Source organism: Xyrauchen texanus, chromosome 2 (assembly GCF_025860055.1).
Source record: "Xyrauchen texanus isolate HMW12.3.18 chromosome 2, RBS_HiC_50CHRs, whole genome shotgun sequence".
Classification (NCBI taxonomy): Eukaryota; Metazoa; Chordata; class Actinopteri; order Cypriniformes; family Catostomidae; genus Xyrauchen; species Xyrauchen texanus.
The window spans coordinates 3729692-3749407 of record NC_068277.1 but is presented as its reverse complement, the minus strand read 5'-3'; the positions used below and the strand labels follow the sequence as shown (position 1 = coordinate 3749407).

The following is a 19716-nucleotide window of genomic DNA, read 5'->3' as shown; positions in this document are numbered from 1 at the left end:
TTCCCTGGAGGGATGGAGTCCGTCTCTCTTTAGCAGGTCAGGTCTACCCCAAAAACTCTTCCAATTGTCTATAAATCCTATTTTATTCTTCAGACACCACTCAGACATCCAGCCATTCAGTGACACTAATCTAATATAAACCTTGTCACCACAACGAGCAGGGAGGGGACCAGAGCATATTACAGTGTCTGACATCGTTTTTGCAAATTTGCACACCTCTTTAACATTATCTTTAGTGATCTCCAACTGACGAAGCCGGACATCGTTAGTGCCGACATGGATAACAATTTTAGAAAATCTACGTTTAGCATTAGCCAGCACTTGTACATTTGATTTGAGGTCAGACGCTCTGGCCCCCGAAATGCAATTAACAATAGTGGCTGTAGTCTCTATTTCCACGTTCCTTACAATAGAATCACCAATAACAAGGACTCTTTCAATATGATTCTCAGTGGGTGTATCACTGAGTGGGGATAATTGATTGGAAACCCTAACAGGAACAGGAGAGTGGTGTCTCTTTGCTGAACGAGTATGCGAGACGTCACCCAAATGCCCTGCTGCAGGGGCTCTATAGCCGGAACCAAAGTGTGTATGTTGCTCTCTGTACTGCCTGCATCCGAAACAGTATCTACCAGCTTCTCTTTCTCACTGACCTTTACTAGCGTTCGGATGCGAGTCTCAAACTCATTAACCTTCTCCGTCAGCCTGACTAATTCCTTACATTTATCACAAGTGAATCCCTCACTGCTGACAGAGGAGGCTATTGTAAACATGTGACATGCAATGCAGGAACAAATAACATGAGCGGATGCCATGACTTACTGCAAATTGTTTGTTGTTTCTGAGCGGTGAGGGTTTGAGATTGATGTGAATAACTCACGCAATTGTTTGTTGTTGGTGGTGGTTGTTCTTGATAAGTGGTGCTTTGAGATCGATGCAATAATCTGTGTACCGCAGAGGAGAAAAAAAAATGGGGTGATAGATATATTTATAGATCTATCTATCTATCTATCTATCTATCTATCTATCTATCTATCTATCTATCTATCTATCTATCTATCTATCTATCTATCTCTCTGCCTGACTGCCTGCCTGCCTGTCTGTCTGTCTGTCTATTTATCATGCGCATGAACTTTCATGCCCTTGTGACTTCTGTTTCACTATATTTATGTTGCCTCTACACATATTTTCTCTTCCATGTTTTCAGTGTAAAGACCATTTGAGATTTCCAATCAAACTAAGGAGTTTCTAAACTAATGTGGTCAAAATCGACCAGTTGACTGTTTTTTTTGCTAAAAATAGTTTATGAACTTTTCCTGGTAAAATAACATGGTTTAAGGTGTGAGTTGTAGATTGTGCATGTAAATGTACTAAATTTCAAGCTCTGGAACAAAAAGCCTGTGCCTGGGTTGATCTGATGACAAGATAATGCAATGTCAGTGAAACAGAAATGGAAAACCAAATCTCATGCAAAGGAATCATTTGCTTAAATCCTATTTGTTAAAGAGATAAATGAACATATATCAGAGAGCAGTGGCACAATCTAAAGGGAACATCCAGGACAAGGAAAATATCCAAATCAGTGGTGGTGAGGTAGCATTAGATGAAAATAGACAATCTATTAATTTAATGCTACATTGACAAATCGACCCATTTATACTGTGAGAAAATCTGTGTGTGAACTTATTGATCCTTCCTCCACTCCTGTTTTTATAAATGATAAATGTCATGGTCCGCATTGGCACACATTCATATTTCTAGTGCCACTGGATTAGATTGGAGGCTCTGCTCTTTATTCACCCGTTGCCATGGTAAATCGTAGTATCTGAGCATTGACGATAGCTTTTTTCATCCCCACTCACGTACTTCCAACCGGTTCAACAAGTTGATTGAACTAATTCTATCAGCTATTCTGGAACCAAAAACTCTGACTTTCCCATCTCAGATTTAGTCACCTCAGAGCTCAGGGATAAGTTCAGTGTCTGTTAAGCCTGCTTGCTGAAATAGGGCTTCAGATGTTTGGACCCCACTGTAACTTGGTGTAGGTGAATCTTATCATAGAAATCAAGGATTATTGAGATTTTTTAATAATGTCGTTCTTATATTTTAGGGTGCCCGAAATCTGAACCCCATACCCTACAATGCACAATACATGGGGCACAAGCTACATGTAGATCAGAATGAAAAGCTTGTTATGTTTGGAGTGACCCATGTAATGGCTATCGATGGTTTCAGCAAGAAGATTGTCAGTCACTCCACTATGCCAATAAAGAACAACATCATCATTTATGAGGAAGTGTACAGGTAAAATAAGTGCTAGTAGTGGTAGTCTGCATGTCAAAGTGTCATTGGGCAAGACACTGTGCCCAAATTGCTCGGTGGTTGTGTGGTAGCTTGCCGCTGTAACACCAAATTCTGCGAGCCATCAGATTCTGTGTCAAAACCCAATCCACAATCTTTTCTTAAACCTAACCAAGTAGTTTTGGTGCCTAAACCTAACCAAACTGCAACCAATTCACAACGTCAACCACCCTGAGCACTTTACTTCCTATTTGGGTCACAGAATCTGATGGGTCACAGATTTTGGTGTCACACCACCTTGTGTGTGTGTGTGTGTGGAGTGCAGCTGGAATTGTTTTTTAAGTGCTTTGGACTTTTAATTAGCACTTCAGGGATTTATGGCTTAGACTAATGCTGTATATGTGTAAAGGTTATATTTTATGTTTGTCTGTGATTTGTCTTCAGACCTGCTGTACTTTCCTATGGACTATGGGATCAGGTCAGAGTTGACTGCGGAAAAGAGTTTTATCTGGCATTATTCATACAGGAAAAGCTGGCAGAACACAGACACAATACTCAAAGGCAGCCTTACCTACAGACTCCTTCTACAAGGGTGACATTTTTTTTTTGTTAAAAATGAATCCAGGTTTCTTGCCATTGTATTTCTAATGAGGGCAGGCAGACTAACACTATACTTAAAAACCTGCACAGAACCATATGATCGAGAGAATGTGGTCGGAGGTGAATGCCAGAGTCAACTACCCTTTGAAGACCGCTTTGGTAGAGCTGGTGGACCAAGATGAACTGAACATGGAGGACAACACATCAAAGTATTGTGTGTCAAACCTGACATGCCAGATGGCTAGGATTGGCATCACAAAAGTCACAGAGGCATGGAATGCACACAGGATCCCAGGTATAATAAATTTCATTTTTCTGGCTACATCAATGTCATGACATATTAAGCAGTTTAAATAATTTTTACTGTTCTATTATAGATTTCAATATCTATTTAATTAATTCATTTGCAGCTAATTAAACTGAAAATGTATATTGAAACTACAGTATATGGGCAGATTCAACATGTAAAACATGCTGTCTTACAGGAAAGGGAATACCAAATGACCTGGCTAAAGAAGGGTGTCCTGCAAAACTTCCCGAGGACCTTCTGCCTGTTGGTTCTGTTGCAGCTGACCTGCATCAGCAGGAAATGGGATCCGCGTTGAAAAGGGAATCCATTTTTGGATGTGATCCTTTCCCCTCTGAAGAGGCCCAACAATGGACTGAAACTGAGTTTGGTTCTCACTTTGACATGTTATCACTGTATGAAAATGTGGTTCACCATAACTACAGCTCTTTTAAAGATGCAGTTAGGTCTCTTATTGATTTCACCAGAAGGTGTGTGTGACCTGCAGTGGTCAATAAAGAAGCAGTATACTAACAAAAATAACATTTATTACAGCGGAAACTGTAAAAGTGGTTTCAGTCCATAACAAGATAAATTGCACTAACAATGCAGTAACTCTGATTGTTTACAATGAATACACAGCACTTACAATCTTTATTTTTTTATAAAGTCTTTGTTTTAAATGTAATTTTCATGTAAAGAAGTTGAGCTTTTGTCTAAAAATCTAGCTCAGCAGATCACAATAAAGAACATAACATCAGTTAATCTGTTTTAACTACTTCCTTTTTAAACTGTACTTTTAAGTGTCCAATTGCTGTTAAGAACAACTGCTCCATTCCAAAATGTTTTATAAAACATCAAACGGGATTAAACATTACAACCATGTATCAAACCGATGCGATAACGAAAAATGCAAACCAGAGATGGTTAGACATTGTTCCTGGAAAGCTGCAGGTTGCCATTCCAACATAACACCACAACAGATGATTCTTTTAACAAGTTCATATTCCTCTGAGAAAACAGATTAATAATATCAACAGCTGTGGTGTTTGCTAAAATGCAAACTTTGCAGCCTCTGTAGCTTTCCAGTAACATGGATGCCATCCTTGCTGAAACAATGTTACATGAGTTACTCTGTTTGTATCTCCTTGAAAGAAGACAGGAAAGCAGAAATACCCTTAACCTGGTGCACCTCAGAGTCAACCTCTTGAGCTCTGCATTTCAGACAGTGATCTGCGGTTAACAGCCACTGCTCCACACATGTTCGGCATCCAACTAGAGACTCGCAGCATGTGGAAAACATGGGCTCTTCCATTAGAGCTGCAAGGTTGTAATCAAAGATTTTATAGTTTATTTCAATATAAAAAGGAAATTAACATGTACTGTATATGTACCTACTGTTACATAACTTACACATACCTTTACAAATTAGACAGGTGAATGTGTCCTTTAAAGTGTGCAGACAAGCATCTGGCATTGTGGTTTTGGACTTTGCAAGCTCAGACAGCTGGTTTATGGTTGTAGTGATGTCTTGGAGGCTCTCTGCAGCTTGCTTTAGTTGGTTAATTTTACCAATGACCTCTTGTGCACTCAAACTGTCTTCAGCCCTTCGACTTAAATGTAGGATCAGAAAAGAAATGATTCAAGATGTATTCAAATGGTGTATACTGTGAACAAATGATTAAACATCTTTCTGAATATTTTACTCTGTAATAGTGTCAACCTAAGATACATTCTCTTAGTTGTTGTAAATTTACATTTCTGTTGAGTAAATAGTATGTATCATACTTTATGTATCATAAAGTATCATAATGAATAAATTCATGACCAAGACTCAAAACTATGAGTCAAAATTATTTTCAAATATTAATCATGCATGTAATGAAAAAAGGATCTGCAACACAATGTAACTCACATATCTCAAATACTTAATTTTTTACATTCATATGATTTTGCCTTCACATGAAATGTTGTATTACCTTGCTTTAGCTCTTCTTCCATTCTGGAACTCTACAAAGTCATATTCAGAGATGGCGTAGATTTTTCTGGAGTTCTGTTTCCAGTATTGGGAACCTTAGGAATCAGACAATATTTACTTCACTTTTGTATTTAAAGGGCACCTATTATGCAAAATTCACTTTTACATGGTGTTTGAACATAAATGTGTGTTGTTGGCAGTGTGTACACAACCACCCTATAATGATTAAAATCCAACCAGTGTTTTTTTTTTTTTTTTAAATCCCCATATGCACTGTCTCTGAACGAGCTATTAGAAGCAACATTCTGTTCATAAAACTTACTTCTTGTGCCATCTGAGTCCACTTTTTCATTTCCTTGGCTGTCTGTCAGGGTAATTGGCTCATCACAGCCTAATGCATCCTTCACCTTTGCTGTTATTCGTTCAACGGTTGCATCAGCTTCCAAAAAGCGAATGACAACTGTCCTGGAAGTACTGAGCTTGTCATTCACTATTTCAGCAACATGGATTGTCCTATGGATAAACCAGACTGTTTAAAATCACACCTGTGGGCCTAAAATTATATTAATATTTTAGCTATAGGATGACATTTTATCAGCAGAGTTCAGTTGCATATTTAACAAGTAACCTTTGGAAGGATCTTGCAGGGAACAGGCCAGTAGCTCGTGGAGTTCCAGGGAAAGGTCGTGGTGTTTCGGTGGAAGCAGAAGCAAAAGGAAAAGGAACAGCAGCAGTGGGTAGGGCTCTGCTTGCAGGAAGCTGACTTTGATCTGGATCTCCGTGGACCTCGTAATGACCGCGATGAATAAGATTGGGGGTGCAAAAATGTCCAGACGGCTCTGGAAATGTTGCGGTGTTTGCATCATCTGTAATGTACAGACTGCTGCCATCAACCTGTTGAAGTGCATAGAATGAAAAATACCATAAGTTTAAAGAACATTTAAAAACTGTAAAAAGACAAATGCACACAGACACACAGTTTGATCGCGATCGCGCCTCTCACACACACACACACACACACACACACACACACACACAGTTCGATCGCGCCCGCGCCTCTTTCACTGCTTGACATCGCAATTAGATAGAGCGAAATTTATCGCTATTTAGATTTGTATCTATTTTTATACAGTGTATTATCCATAAAAATTCATGCACCAACAGTGCACTGTAACTTACCGTTTCGGTTCCATACGAATACATGTACCGTTCCATCACATTTTAACAAATAAAGTTAGGTAGTTAGCAAAGTAGTGTTACTAACATTAGCAAGAACTCATGCTAACTTTAATGATAACGTTACCTGTCTAGAAACACCAAGCTAGCTAACCAAGGCTCTGTGAACTGTGTTGGCAAGTCCACAACATAACGTTATGTACTTACGTGCAAAACTGTAAATTATAGCTACTTATATATTGTGTAATATATTATATATTGAACAATAACAGCACCTGAAATATCCTGCATATCTTGTCCACAGACATGTCATCATCCTTTAGTGTAACCCGTTTGCCTCCTCAAAAGAGAACATAACTTAATTCCATTGTCGTTTACGTGGACATCAACAAATGTTTACGTTTGCTGGGTCTTGGCGTGGCGGGAGTAACTTCCGGGTCACAAAAAAATACCAACGCAGAATTAATAGACGGTGGGCCGAGGGCCCGTATCTGCTTTACTTTTCGAAATGGATGATCCCACACTCCCATTTATTGCACATTTTCCCCCAAAATCATAATGCACGACCGTAAATATGCAGGCAAACGCGGTTGCCTACTATATCAGTCGAGCCAATAGCGTGGCAAGATACTGACATAGGATTATTATTAACCAATCAGATGTAGCTTATTTAGAACAGCTGTTACACGGATGATTCAGCTGTCAGACACGAGCAGCATCTGTGGCGGCAGCACCACAGTGACTATCGCCAAGGACATTGTTTTTGTGATTGTAAGTATTCATTTAATTAGAATATGATATCTATAAAAAATGTTTGTTTTGTACACTGTGTTGTTCAAACGTATGTAAGCGTCTCGTTAGTGTCCTTTTAAGTAGGGTAGTTTCAGCTGGCTAACTAGCAGTAGCTAGCATGTCTAACGTTAGGTCACAGCTCTGAACCAAAACTACGACATTACTATTAGATTAATGCATCCTTCATTTTAATTCTAAAATCTAAACCAAGCTAATCTCATATATATATATATATATATATATATTAGGCCTATATATTCATTTTAATTCCAAAATCTAAACCAAGCTAATCTCCTGCATACGATCGCAAGAGATATATATAATTATTTTTGAGATTAGCTTGGATTAGATTTTGGAATTAAAATGAATGTAAGCATCTCATTAGTGTCGTTTTAAGTAGGGTAGTTTCAGCTGGCTAACTAGCAGTAGCTAGCATCATGCGATTACATATTTGATTTGGTGTAAAGTTTAAATACTTAATTCTAACGGTAACACTTCGTCCAACTCACATAGGCTACAGCTCCACTGTATGTCCGCGGATAATTACCTCCGACTGTTTTGCAAATGTTCGCCAAAAACTCAAGGTAAACATGAACCTCTTGATGGTTAAGACATATTTAATTATCAGTTACATCTGACATAACATTAAAGGGTCAGCAAGCAGCCAATATTATAACCGGAGAGCTAAGAGCTCAAGAAGAACGGCATGTAATAGAAATAAGATTATACTATCAAAGAACATAGGCTATCAAACAGAGCAGAGTTATAATGAACAGATTTACTTCTGCAGGAGTAGCCAACACACAAACACACACACACACCCCTCCCCACATGTGTATTTACAAAACCACATGTGCCCTAGTCATCTTCAAGTGACTTATTGTCACAGTTTACACACTGACAGAGGTTTGTACATGGCAGCTCATGCAGTTTACATGTGCATCTACCCTTAACACAATTTGTTTTTTTACATGAGCAGTGCACAAGTTCCAGTATGGCCTCTGGAGCTGGCGGAAGTGTCATCCAGTCCACTCCGTAGAAATCTCCTACCATCTTCTATATTATTTGTACTATTATACTGTTACTGCTACTACACTGCACATAACTGTATGTGTTTGTTCATACTGCATATCCATTTCTATTATGATCTATTATTCACATTTATGTAATTTATATTACTGTAAAACATACTACTTTCTTAAATGTATACTACTGACTACACTGTACCGAATGTCTTAAACTGCACCACCTATCTATACAATATAATACTGCACTGTATGTCTTTTACTGCACCTCCTGTCTATACAATACAATACCAACCTTCATTTGCAGTTTCTTCAACTAATACTGCCTTCTCTCTTCTCCTTTGTGCTCGTTCTATCTTCGTGATATTTGTGAAATGGCTGTAGCACTCCCTGTGGTAGCCAAAGTTAGCTGGTTTGACTAACTGGTTTGTAGGTTCCTGGCTTTGTAACTTGTATGCCTGTACTGCCTCTTCTGCTATAAGACTTTCTCTGCATTCAAGGTCTTTCCACAGAAACACCGATTTAATAAATTTCTCCCAACTTATGTCTGTGAAGGGAGTGGTGGGTCCATTTCCCTCACATATATGCATGCAGCACTTCATGTTTTTGCCATTTCTTCCACAGTAAAAATGTGCGGGAAAAAGAGTATTGTCTGGCTCGTTTTTATCATAGACATAATAAATACATAAACGCCCAATTGCCCGCCGGAGCGTACGTCAAAGGTGCCGCCACATTGCGGAGGGCAACTTTCCCATAACTTTCATACCGGAAATTGAGAAAAATGTGTTTCCTGTGCTGCTTGGGGCTGTACAAATCACCACACAATTGAAAACAGGTCTCGAGGAATTACCTTTCACAAGCAAGACTGAACATTTGTTTCTGGTTGTATTTGGCCATTATATAATTAGAAATTTCAAAATACTACTGTTATTGTGTCACGAAATGTAGTTTTAATAGTTTTTCAGTCGACAATGTAGTTGTCTAAAGCTCAAATCTATGGTTTATTCATAAAGATAGAGCCTATTTAAAATTTTTATCTGACGTTTTCGGAGTGAGAGATCCAGGCGCTCAGCGCTCATGTACCCCACCTGGAACAGCCTTACCTCGGCTAGTGCTTCTGACGTTTGCCGCTGGCTCTGATGTCTAGTGGTTAAACATGAGATATAATCAGAGTGCGAATTACCCCACCATAATTGGGGGGTACTGCTCCTTCACTTCTTCTATGACCATCATGGTCCACTACCATATCAATCCCCACCGTGATCGCCAAGTGCAACATGTGTTGTGCAACACACATACAAGGTCTAAACATGCGACAAACTGATAATCAGTAGGCTACAGAATATCTCATTGTTATTATATATCCAAAAGAGAACTGTTTTGATCAACTCCCAAAAGTTAGAAGTTAAGTGCACTGAAATACCATTCTAATTACTAGTAAAAGTAATACCTTTACAAGAAGCCTATTGCCTATTTCATGAAATATTGATTTGGTTTAGTTTTAGATTTCATAAGACCTGGAGGTAAGACTCAACCCTCTCATATACTGTGTAAACAGAAACCAATTTTCCATTATAGTCTATGGTAGTCAGTGTCAAATCAACACAATTACTTGAAGATATGTGAAACCTGAGCAATCTTTAATGTGATTAAGGAGCATACTATGAAAAACCATACTACCACAGAAGAACTACATAGAGGTAACACACAAGAATCCGATAACCTGTTAATGTCAGAACAAGCTGGGTATCATCAACACTACAGTATCCTACAAATGAGTCACATATACACACATGCACAAACACAGATACACTACTTCCAGACATTGTATTTACATTATATAGCACTATATTTCTAGACCTGTCCAAATCTGACATAAGTATGTTATGTATGAGTATGTGTAAAAGGTGTATATTGTATTGTATATGTATTATGCTTGAAGTGCACTGAAAACTGAAATAGTAAATGGCTATGTAGTCCAACAAACACTGTTGTAATATATGCAGCAAATCAGGCTTGTTTTAAAATACTGACCACAGAGGTCGGGGTTTTGCTTCTTTTGCCTTCCTCCCTGGCACCCAAAATTGCGATAATCAAACACGGTTTTAATGATAATTAAATTTGAAACGATAATACTAACCGTCAGTACATTTTATAGTGGTTTATAGTGAAACCGTAATCGTCCCATCCCTACAGGTAAGTAGCCGGTAATTCAATGTATGAAGACGTGACATGAGCTATGAAAGAACAAAACACGTTAATAAATGAAGGTTGTAAAATCAACAAGCTAGACGTCAGCTAGCAACTTACAATTATCCATGCATGTCAGCAGCAAACCGTTCTCTATCTCCATTACTTCTAGCCACCACGGTGGTTAAAAATGGTACGGTCCACAATAGGGGTGTCTGAAATCGCTTTACATTAAAATGTTCCTACAGTGAAAATAGGAGTTGACTTGTATTGTAACCATAAATATATTTTTTCACAATATCAGAAAAATTATCTGACCCCCCCAAAACTGATATTTCTGTCCCTTTGGGGGGTACTGGGTCTTCATTGGGGGGTATAGTACCCCCCAGTACCCCCTGTAATTCGAACTATGGATATAATTCGTCTTGTGTATATCTAACGGGCGATCTTTGGTCTCATTAATCTATAATTTGTTCCTTGGCAAATCGTTTTGGCTGAGGGCAAAGTGAAGTTTCATAACTTTATATTTAGGCTATTTTAACGTTGTATCCTATGGTTTTTATAATGTTGTGTTTCCAAGCAATACCATGGATCAAATGTGTGAAATCAGAACGGTATATTTATTAAAGATTACAACGAAATGACAGGACATCGTATGACAAAAGATGGTTACATAAAATAAAAACAGTGAAAATGCATAACATTACCTCTACATTCACATTTTGTGTCAAACTGAATATGTAGCATAAGTGGGCAAAATGAGTTAACAAGTTCAATCTTTCCTGGGCTAAAATCACTTCTTGAAAAGATGTGCACAGACAACAACTTCATATCAGTGCGCCAGTGTGTTGACAAACGCGTCACCAACACTGACACTTTCCCACGCACGCTATTGGATGAAGGCAACAAATACGTCATGCATGTCGGACCCCACACGTAGCCGCCTGCTCTATTCGCCGGGAAAATAACCTGGAGAAAGTTACCGGTATTATAGTAATGTGCATAGTATGTGAGTGGCAACAATTTTTATTTGCTTTGTTGAGAAGTGTAGTGGTTATATATAAAAAACTGGGATATCCATCCCCACAGATCGTCTGAAAACATGAAATCTCCCCTCGGCCCACCGTCTATAAGGATGGTCCGTGTATCATCCGATCATTCGATTATTCCATTTAATCTGGCAAACCAAAAACGAAATAACGAATCAATGTTTTGTTTTTCTGTTTTTCTGTATGAACCAAATATGAAAATTTTCGTTCGTTTGATTGCTTTCAGCTCGAAACGGGAAATATAATAAACAAGGAAACCAAAAGGAAATAATGGGTCGAATATACGTTGTCTTTATTTTTCTTTATTTGTTTTCCTATTTCCCACGGTGGAATCAATTCTGTTTCGCGCATGCGCAGTGGATAGTTTCAAAGGAGTAGGTCGCTGAGCGCCAAAAGCGTAGGGTTCGGTCCCAGTTGGTCAAACTTTCCAGTTCAAATGGCACTAGGCGCAACATGAAGCCTTGGATGTTTTATGAATCTGGTCCCTGGAGCACAGATTTTATCAGCTGGCAATTTTCATTGCACATTTAAGAGTGCAAGTTGCAACTATTATTAACAATAATTGAAAGCTGAGGCTTAGCAGAAACAATGAACATAGGCCTATGTGCAGTTATGTCACCAACACTCATTCATTATGGAATATTATTAACAGTGAGGACACAAAAAGTGTCCACATCATCTCAAGCACATTTATCGTCCAAAACCATTGTCAAACTGAGGTTTGATACATGTACTGTATCAGCTGAATGAGCAAGCTTCCAGGAACTGTTACTACTACTTCTTCTTCTTCTTCTTCTTCTACTACTAGTACTACTACACACACACACACACACATACACGAAGCCGAAAACGTCAGTTCAGTGCTTCGCAACCCAAACGGGGTGAATTTATGAATGAACGCGTGAAAGTTCTGTTGTTCTGTTGCAAAAAACAATGTTGTTACGTGATCAGCTCACTATTTTAAGTGGGTATACTGAAAATATCTGACCGTTCCTTGTGGGTATATATCGTATAGGCTACCTGCATGATCACGTAGACTAGTGATAGGTCTAGTATGGGTGACCATATTTTGATTACCAAATACCAGGACACTCGGCCCGGCAAACAGATACTCAAATGATACTCGAAGTTTACTCAAAGATGCCTTATTAATTTCAATACATTTAAAGTAGGCTATGCCTCCTCTGAATGGATAGAAAATTGTTATATTACAAGACACAAATTCAGATAGGCTTCTCAGAGGTTACTCAACATGTTTTATTATGACAGGTTTCAAAAATAATGAATGAAATAATGTCTCTTCTGTATTAGAAAAATAAATATATAAATAATAAATGACTAAAAGAAATACCTCCAAATTGAACAAAAATAGCTCTCACAAACTTACAAAAACGAACTAACAAAATATATTTATATCTTTAGTTTTCTTCCTCTTTATCCTGTTTTTCTTCCTCATCCTCCTTGTTTGCCCATCTATATTTGGCTGTAGAGCTGATCTTTCCCAGCAGTTTTTTGAAAACCAGGACATTTTCATCACTTTATAAAAAACAGCCAGGACGGCCAGGACAGGACGTGAAAACAGGACATGTCCTGGGAAAACAGGACTGTTGGTCACCTTAGTTTAGTATGCAACATGTTTTACTTTTTTTATATCACGTAACGTTACCTCATTTATTGCTCGAGAGACAGCAATGTCAAGGTCTGAATCAGAAGTGTCTCCTTTTCTCCGCATATTATGCTTGGCAAGTAGTCTCCGGATGCTGATCTCAGAGCTTCCACGCTGGACACCCATTTCTTGCATCTTTACTGAGATCTCATGATATGGCATTCCATTCATAAACATGTCCTCAATAAAAGACATGTATGGTTCGAGTGCCATTTGAACTGGAAAGTTTGACCAACTGGGACCGAACCCTACGCTTTTGGCGCTCAGCGACCTACTCCTTTGAAACTATCCACTGCGCATGCGCGAAACAGAATTGATTCCACCGTGGGAAATAGGAAAACAAATAAAGAAAAATAAAGACAACGTATATTCGACCCATTATTTCCTTTTGGTTTCCTTGTTTATTATATTTCCCGTTTCGAGCTGAAAGCAATCAAACGAACGAAAATTTTCATATTTGGTTCATACAGAAAAACAGAACATTGATTCGTTATTTCGTTTTTGGTTTGCCAGATTAAATGGATTAATCGAATGATCGGATGATACACGGACCAAGGATTACGACGTATTTTGATTTCCGATTTCCATCTGTAAACACATCAAGGACAATCGGATAACGAGATTGTTTTTCGTTTTCCGTTTTTTAATATCAAAACAAAAAACGAATAATGGGTTGTTTTCCGTTTTTTGTTTTCCTATTTACTAATGGTAATTGGGAAACGGGCCGTTTTTCGTTTTTGTTTTTTCCTTTCAAAACGAAAATCCATTGGCCGCCAAGTACACGGACCCACAATGCATAATGACAGTGTTCTACTGTTTCACTAAATTCACACCATTCACAAAACCCTGTTAGATGCTTAGATATTAATTTCATTGTCTTATTTAGCCCTGTATGCCTTCTTTATAAAATATTTTCCTCTCTTCTATTTCTACTAGAATGCCTTCCTTTCCCTACTTTTTCCTTTATAAATATTGCTTTGATTTCTGATATACTATATGATATATATATTTCCACTTTTGTATCCTGTACTGCTTGTTTTGCCAGCTTATCTGCTACCTCATTCCCTTTCACACCCACATGTGCAGGAACCCACAAAAACTGTACCCTCGCCCTTATTTGTTGCAACAAATATAATTCATGGATAATCTCATTACTAAATCTTGTCTTGTGTCAGACTGTTGGGCATCGGAACAGCTGGCAGGATCACTCTTGGTGTAATTCTAAAATCCTTTATACCCATCTCCTTTACTAGATCCCCTACCACCCATCCGAAACGATTAATTTTTTTCTCCCAACACTGATCTAATAATGTTAAGGTGGGATGTGATTTGTCCTATCCCTTAAGATTTGCCCAGTAGACAATTATCAACTGTTGTCTTCTTATTTGAAGAGGCATTTCACCTATTCTTCCTGTAATGCTGAAACTGAAGATGATGGATATGCTCCACAACAAATCCTTAATGCTTGTGCCTGAATTTTATCTAATTTAGCTAAATGAGTTTTAGCTGCAGATCCATAAACAATACTACTATAACCCATCACTGATCTAATTTGTGTTATGTATATGGTTTCTAAAGCCAATCTGTCCATCCCCCAGTCTTAACCAGACACACACCGCATTATAATCAAAACTCTTTTACATTTCTCATCCATCTTTTATATTTGCCCCTTCCATGTGAGTCTGCTGTCTAACCATATTCCAAGAAACCTTACCTTATTTACCCTTTCTAATGTCTGATTGTACAAATTTAATTTGAACTCGTTATCTATTCTTTTATTAGTGAAGAACGGTCTTTCCAATGAGAACTTAAATCCCCACTTAAATGACCATTTCTCCACCTCATTTAATGGCCTTTGCATTTTCTGGAAAATAAACTTTATATTGGCACCTCTATACCATAGAGCTCCATCATCCGCAAACAATGATCTGCAAATACTTTTGTCCACCCCTGAGAACACATCATTGATCATGATTATAAAGCTAATAACACTTCCCTGTGGAGTTCCATTTTCTAATGCTCCATTAGTTGATATACATTATCCCACTCTCACCTTAATCTTTCTTTCTACCAGGAAATTTTTAATCCAATTAAACATTTGCACTCCTATTCCCAATTGTCCTAATTTCTCCAGCAATCCTTCTTTCCATAACAAATCATAAGCTTTCTCTATATCAAAAACTACTGCCACCACTGTTTCTGTATTCATCAATGCTTTCCTTATGTCTGACTCTATACACAATACTGGATCCATTGTTTCTCTACCCCCCTTAAATACACTCTGATTTGGTGTAAAACTCTTCCCTTTTTCCAAATAATACATTAATCTGTCAGTTATAATTTGTTTCCATTACCTTACATAGATGAGATGCAAGAGCTATTGGCCAATAGTTTAATGGAACACTTGGATCCTTCCCTGGTTTCCTTATAGGCATCGCTTCTTTCCAGTTTTTAGGCAAAATCCCTTCTATCCAAATTCTATTTAAAAATTCTAAAACCACACTCAATGCATTTTCACTTAAATGTTTCAACATACTATACCTCCCCAATGTTTTCCCCTTTCCTCTCCATTACTCATAATAAATATTATTATAGTATAATGATCACTTCCCACCATGCATTTCCCACTCAGATACTCCTCCTAACAATCTTGACACCAAAGTCAAATCTAAGGCTGATCCTAATCCTTATCCTTGTTGATCCTCCATCATTGAGACATACTAAATTCTTTCCATTTATCAATTCTTCAAATATCTGACCATTTCTATCTACTTTTGCCCAACCCCAAAGAGTACTATGTGCATTAAAGTCCCCACACAAAATAATCCTCTAATCTCCTTGACCTTCTATAGCTTTTAATTCACTTAACTCCAGTCTCTTACATGGATTATACAAATTTATTATAAAATAATTTTTACTTTGGTCCCATATCTCAAGCACTACATGCTCCATTTATGTCCCTATTCCCACCAATCTAAACAGAATTCCTGATCTTATGAAAGTAATACATCCCCCTCCATTACCCTCTACTCTATCCCTTCTTACTACTGAATATCCCTTCAAAACAAAATCAAATCTAGGTTTAAGCCACAATTATTGTATACATATAACAAGTGGTTTATCCTTCATTCGATTTACATACCCTTTGAACTCCAATCCATTTGCAAAAAGACTCCAGGCATTCCACTGTGATATTATTATCATCATAATTAATGACCAGAACATGTTTCTTGACTTGGCTGTAATTCTGTTGTTAGGCAATCCCTAACTATCTCCCATGTCATTCCTTTCACATCTAAAAATCTCTCAGCTGCCCTCACAATAATTTGTATCCTCTCAGTTCTCTTTTCTGTCTGAGCTGTGCAATTAATAACTTCCGACCATAAACAGCACAATGTTTTTCTTACTTACTCTTAACTCATCTTCCCTGATCCTACCTTCTTCTCTCACACTTATTGGTTCTCTTGTTGCTTTTATGATCTGACTTCTATCATTACCATCTTCTGACTTCTCCTTGCTCCTTAATTCTATACTTTCCCTGCCTCAACATATGACAATTTTATTTTCTCCCTCTCTTTCTGTACCTCCACTGATTTCTTCCTAACTTCACAGGCCCCATATGCAACATTATGTGCTCCACCACAGTTGCAGCACCTAACCTCAGCACCTGCTTCACACCTACCATAATCCTGCACACCTCCACAACGAGCACATCTCTTTTTTGCCTTACAGACATTAGCGATGTGTCCATATCTCTGGCAATTATAACATCTTAACGGTGCTTTCACATATTCTCTTACTGGATAACTAATATAACACATTTTAACTTCAAACTTTAGCATTACAGAAAAACGATTTTACCTTTTGTGATACTTAATTTTTGTTTAAAAAAATAAATAAAAAAAATGTGCTCAATACTTTTTTCTTTTGTAAAACTTTATTTTCTTTTGCAATACTTTATATTTTTGCAAATATATGTGGCGTGGAATTGACTCCATAAATCTCATTCTTGAACACATTCATCATCAGTGAGAGGGGGAGTGGTTTGGAGTTTGGAGGGAAGAGCAGTGATTGGTTACCACTCACACATTGTGAAGTACAAAGTGTGAGTGGTGGTGGCATAGTGGGCTAAAGCACATAACTGTTAATCAGAAGGTTGCTGGTTCGATCCCCCCAGCCACCACCATTGTGTCCTTGAGCAAGGCACTTAACTCCAGGTTGCTCCGGGGGGGATTGTCCCTGTAATAAGTGCACTGTAAGTCGCTTTGGATAAAAGCGTCTGCCAAATGCATAAATGTAAATGTAAATAGTTAGAATGTTTTCCAGTCTCTAGCCAATAGGCGTCTGACAGACTCTTATAAATACTGTAACTGGATAACGATAGTCTATTATTTCTTTCTGCATATTTACAGCTTTTTATAAGTATTGAAAATGAGCGGCAGAGGTAAAACTGGTGGGAAAGCGCGAGCAAAGGCTAAAACTCGTTCCTCCAGGGCAGGACTGCAGTTCCCCGTCGGTCGTGTTCACAGGCTGCTCCGCAAAGGAAACTACGCACAGCGCGTTGGTGCCGGTGCTCCTGTTTATCTGGCCGCTGTGCTCGAGTATCTCACCGCTGAAATCCTGGAGTTGGCTGGAAACGCCGCTCGGGACAACAAGAAGACTCGTATCATTCCCCGTCACCTGCAACTGGCAGTGCGGAACGACGAGGAGTTGAACAAACTCTTGGGTGGAGTGACCATCGCTCAGGGTGGTGTGCTGCCCAACATCCAGGCTGTGCTGCTGCCCAAGAAGACCGAGAAACCCGCCAAGAAGTAAACGGACTAAAGTCTGATTCACTGAAACACAAAGGCTCTTTTAAGAGCCACCCAATTTAACTATAAAGAGAGTGATGATATTTTACTTAAATTTAAAATTATTAGATATACAATAAAAAAGAAAATAAACATTGTGAAGTACAAAGTGTGAGGTGAAGATTCAATTTTATCATTCATACCTCAAATTTATAAACGCAGTGTTGACTCTAAAAGGTTAATTTTATTTGTAAAGCTACACAAAGAATCAAGTATCATTCGTGCCTGGGGAAAACAAAAAAACACAGTATCCACTTCAAAATACAGATGACTCATGAATAACTAGGTACAGAGTAATTATGTGCACACAAATAATAGAATATATTATATTCTCAGTAAGTTTAATTGCTTTTTCTGCGTTTAGACCTGTAAAATTATTTCTACAATAAAAAATGTAAAACATTAGGAGGTGCTATTTGGAAAAAAAAAGTCAAACCATTGTTTGGGTCATCAAGTGACACTTGCCCCTTTTGACGTTGATTAAAAACAATTTTGCTGTGAAGTTTAACCTTTCAGATAAATGTAGACTCTTGCAGTGTGGTTTATTGTGTTGACTTGTTTACATAACTGCAGGAAAACATGTTTTCATTTGAAGGATAATCTATTTTCATTTTCGTGGTTTGAACACGGAAGTAAATGATTGCAGGTTAAATATTGGATCGGTGAAGGAGACCCAGTAAATATTTTTTTTTTTTCAATTTTATTGTAAAAAATGTTATTGTCAAGTCTTTTGCTCCATGTTGTACATTTGATAAATACTTATCTGGATATAAAAGAAGAATAAATTCGAGCGAAACTGAAAAGGACAAATGCGTGACGTGCTTTAGAGTTGATGTCTTGACTGTTGTGACTTTTAGTCTTAAAGGGTAACTAAACCCCTGCTCAGAGTCTGACTCCACCCACTAGCAATATTTGAAAAATGCTCGAAAAGTGGGCAGACTCCACCGGGGATAGAGGGGACGAACCGAGGGCGGGGTTGAGCGGGGGCGTGCACCTGAGACCCGTAGTGACAGATTAATTGACAGCTGCTGTTAGACTCTAAAATGGAGAGTGACTAGAGTGACGCAAGTAGCTTTGCCACGGAGCGGTCTTTTGAAGTCGAGGACCTTTCTCCCCCACCTTCACCTGAAGTGGAGGAGGGTGAATTGTCTGTGGACACAGGGCCGGAGCCATATCAATTCGAGACGCTGGCTCAAACTGCGGTTTTAACTCCCTGTTGAGCATCCGAGTGCGCATTCACCTTCACTCGTGTGCAGGAAAATGAAATGCTGTTCAGTGTTGTTTATCCTTTTAGCTACAGTCCAGCAGTGCTGTTGCAACCAGCAACACTACACCTACGTACCATCCTGGCCACTGTACTAAATACAGATAATCTACGCTAACTTGAAGCTATCCTAACTGACGCAATACTATGCTACTAACTAACTATGCTTCTATCTATACTACACTAACAAATATGCTAATTAACTACCTAGGCTACACGAAATAATCTAAATAACTATATAAATGCTATGCTAAATAGATGCTAAAATACTCTATCCTGATCGTTTTCAATACTCGCAATTCCAACTCCTGACTCGCTACAGTGGTTTTGACGAAACAAGATGGTTTATATACTGCCATGGGCGTGGTAGCTATTACCAAGGGCGTGATGAGCTGGATCCTGCTTACGTCAGCTGTCACCGCTTACGTCACGTAGTACCGAAACAGCCAATAGGAAAATTCAACTGCAGTAGCCACCGTTCAACCTGAAGAGAGCAGCACTCAGACGTTTTTACACCATATATTGTAAAATTAAAACAC

General features: G+C 38.3%; 2 protein-coding genes across 2 annotated transcripts; one reads left to right on the top strand and one right to left on the bottom strand.

Moving 5' to 3' along the window:
* Positions 1-3762: 3762 nt before the first annotated feature.
* LOC127617357 (uncharacterized) lies at positions 3763-6878 on the bottom strand. The gene is made up of 6 exons (XM_052089363.1): positions 6617-6878; positions 5794-6059; positions 5488-5678; positions 5167-5260; positions 4607-4800; positions 3763-4507 (listed from the first exon to the last, which is right to left on the bottom strand). The coding sequence occupies exons 1-6, from the start codon at positions 6647-6649 to the stop codon at positions 4317-4319; spliced, it is 969 nt and encodes a 322-aa protein (XP_051945323.1). The 5' UTR covers positions 6650-6878; the 3' UTR covers positions 3763-4316.
* A 10404-nt stretch (positions 6879-17282) lies between these two features.
* On the top strand, positions 17283-17878 carry LOC127617640 (histone H2A-like). The gene has a single exon (XM_052089655.1). The coding sequence runs from the start codon at positions 17495-17497 to the stop codon at positions 17876-17878; it is 384 nt and encodes a 127-aa protein (XP_051945615.1). The 5' UTR covers positions 17283-17494.
* The last annotated feature ends 1838 nt before the right edge of the window (positions 17879-19716 follow it).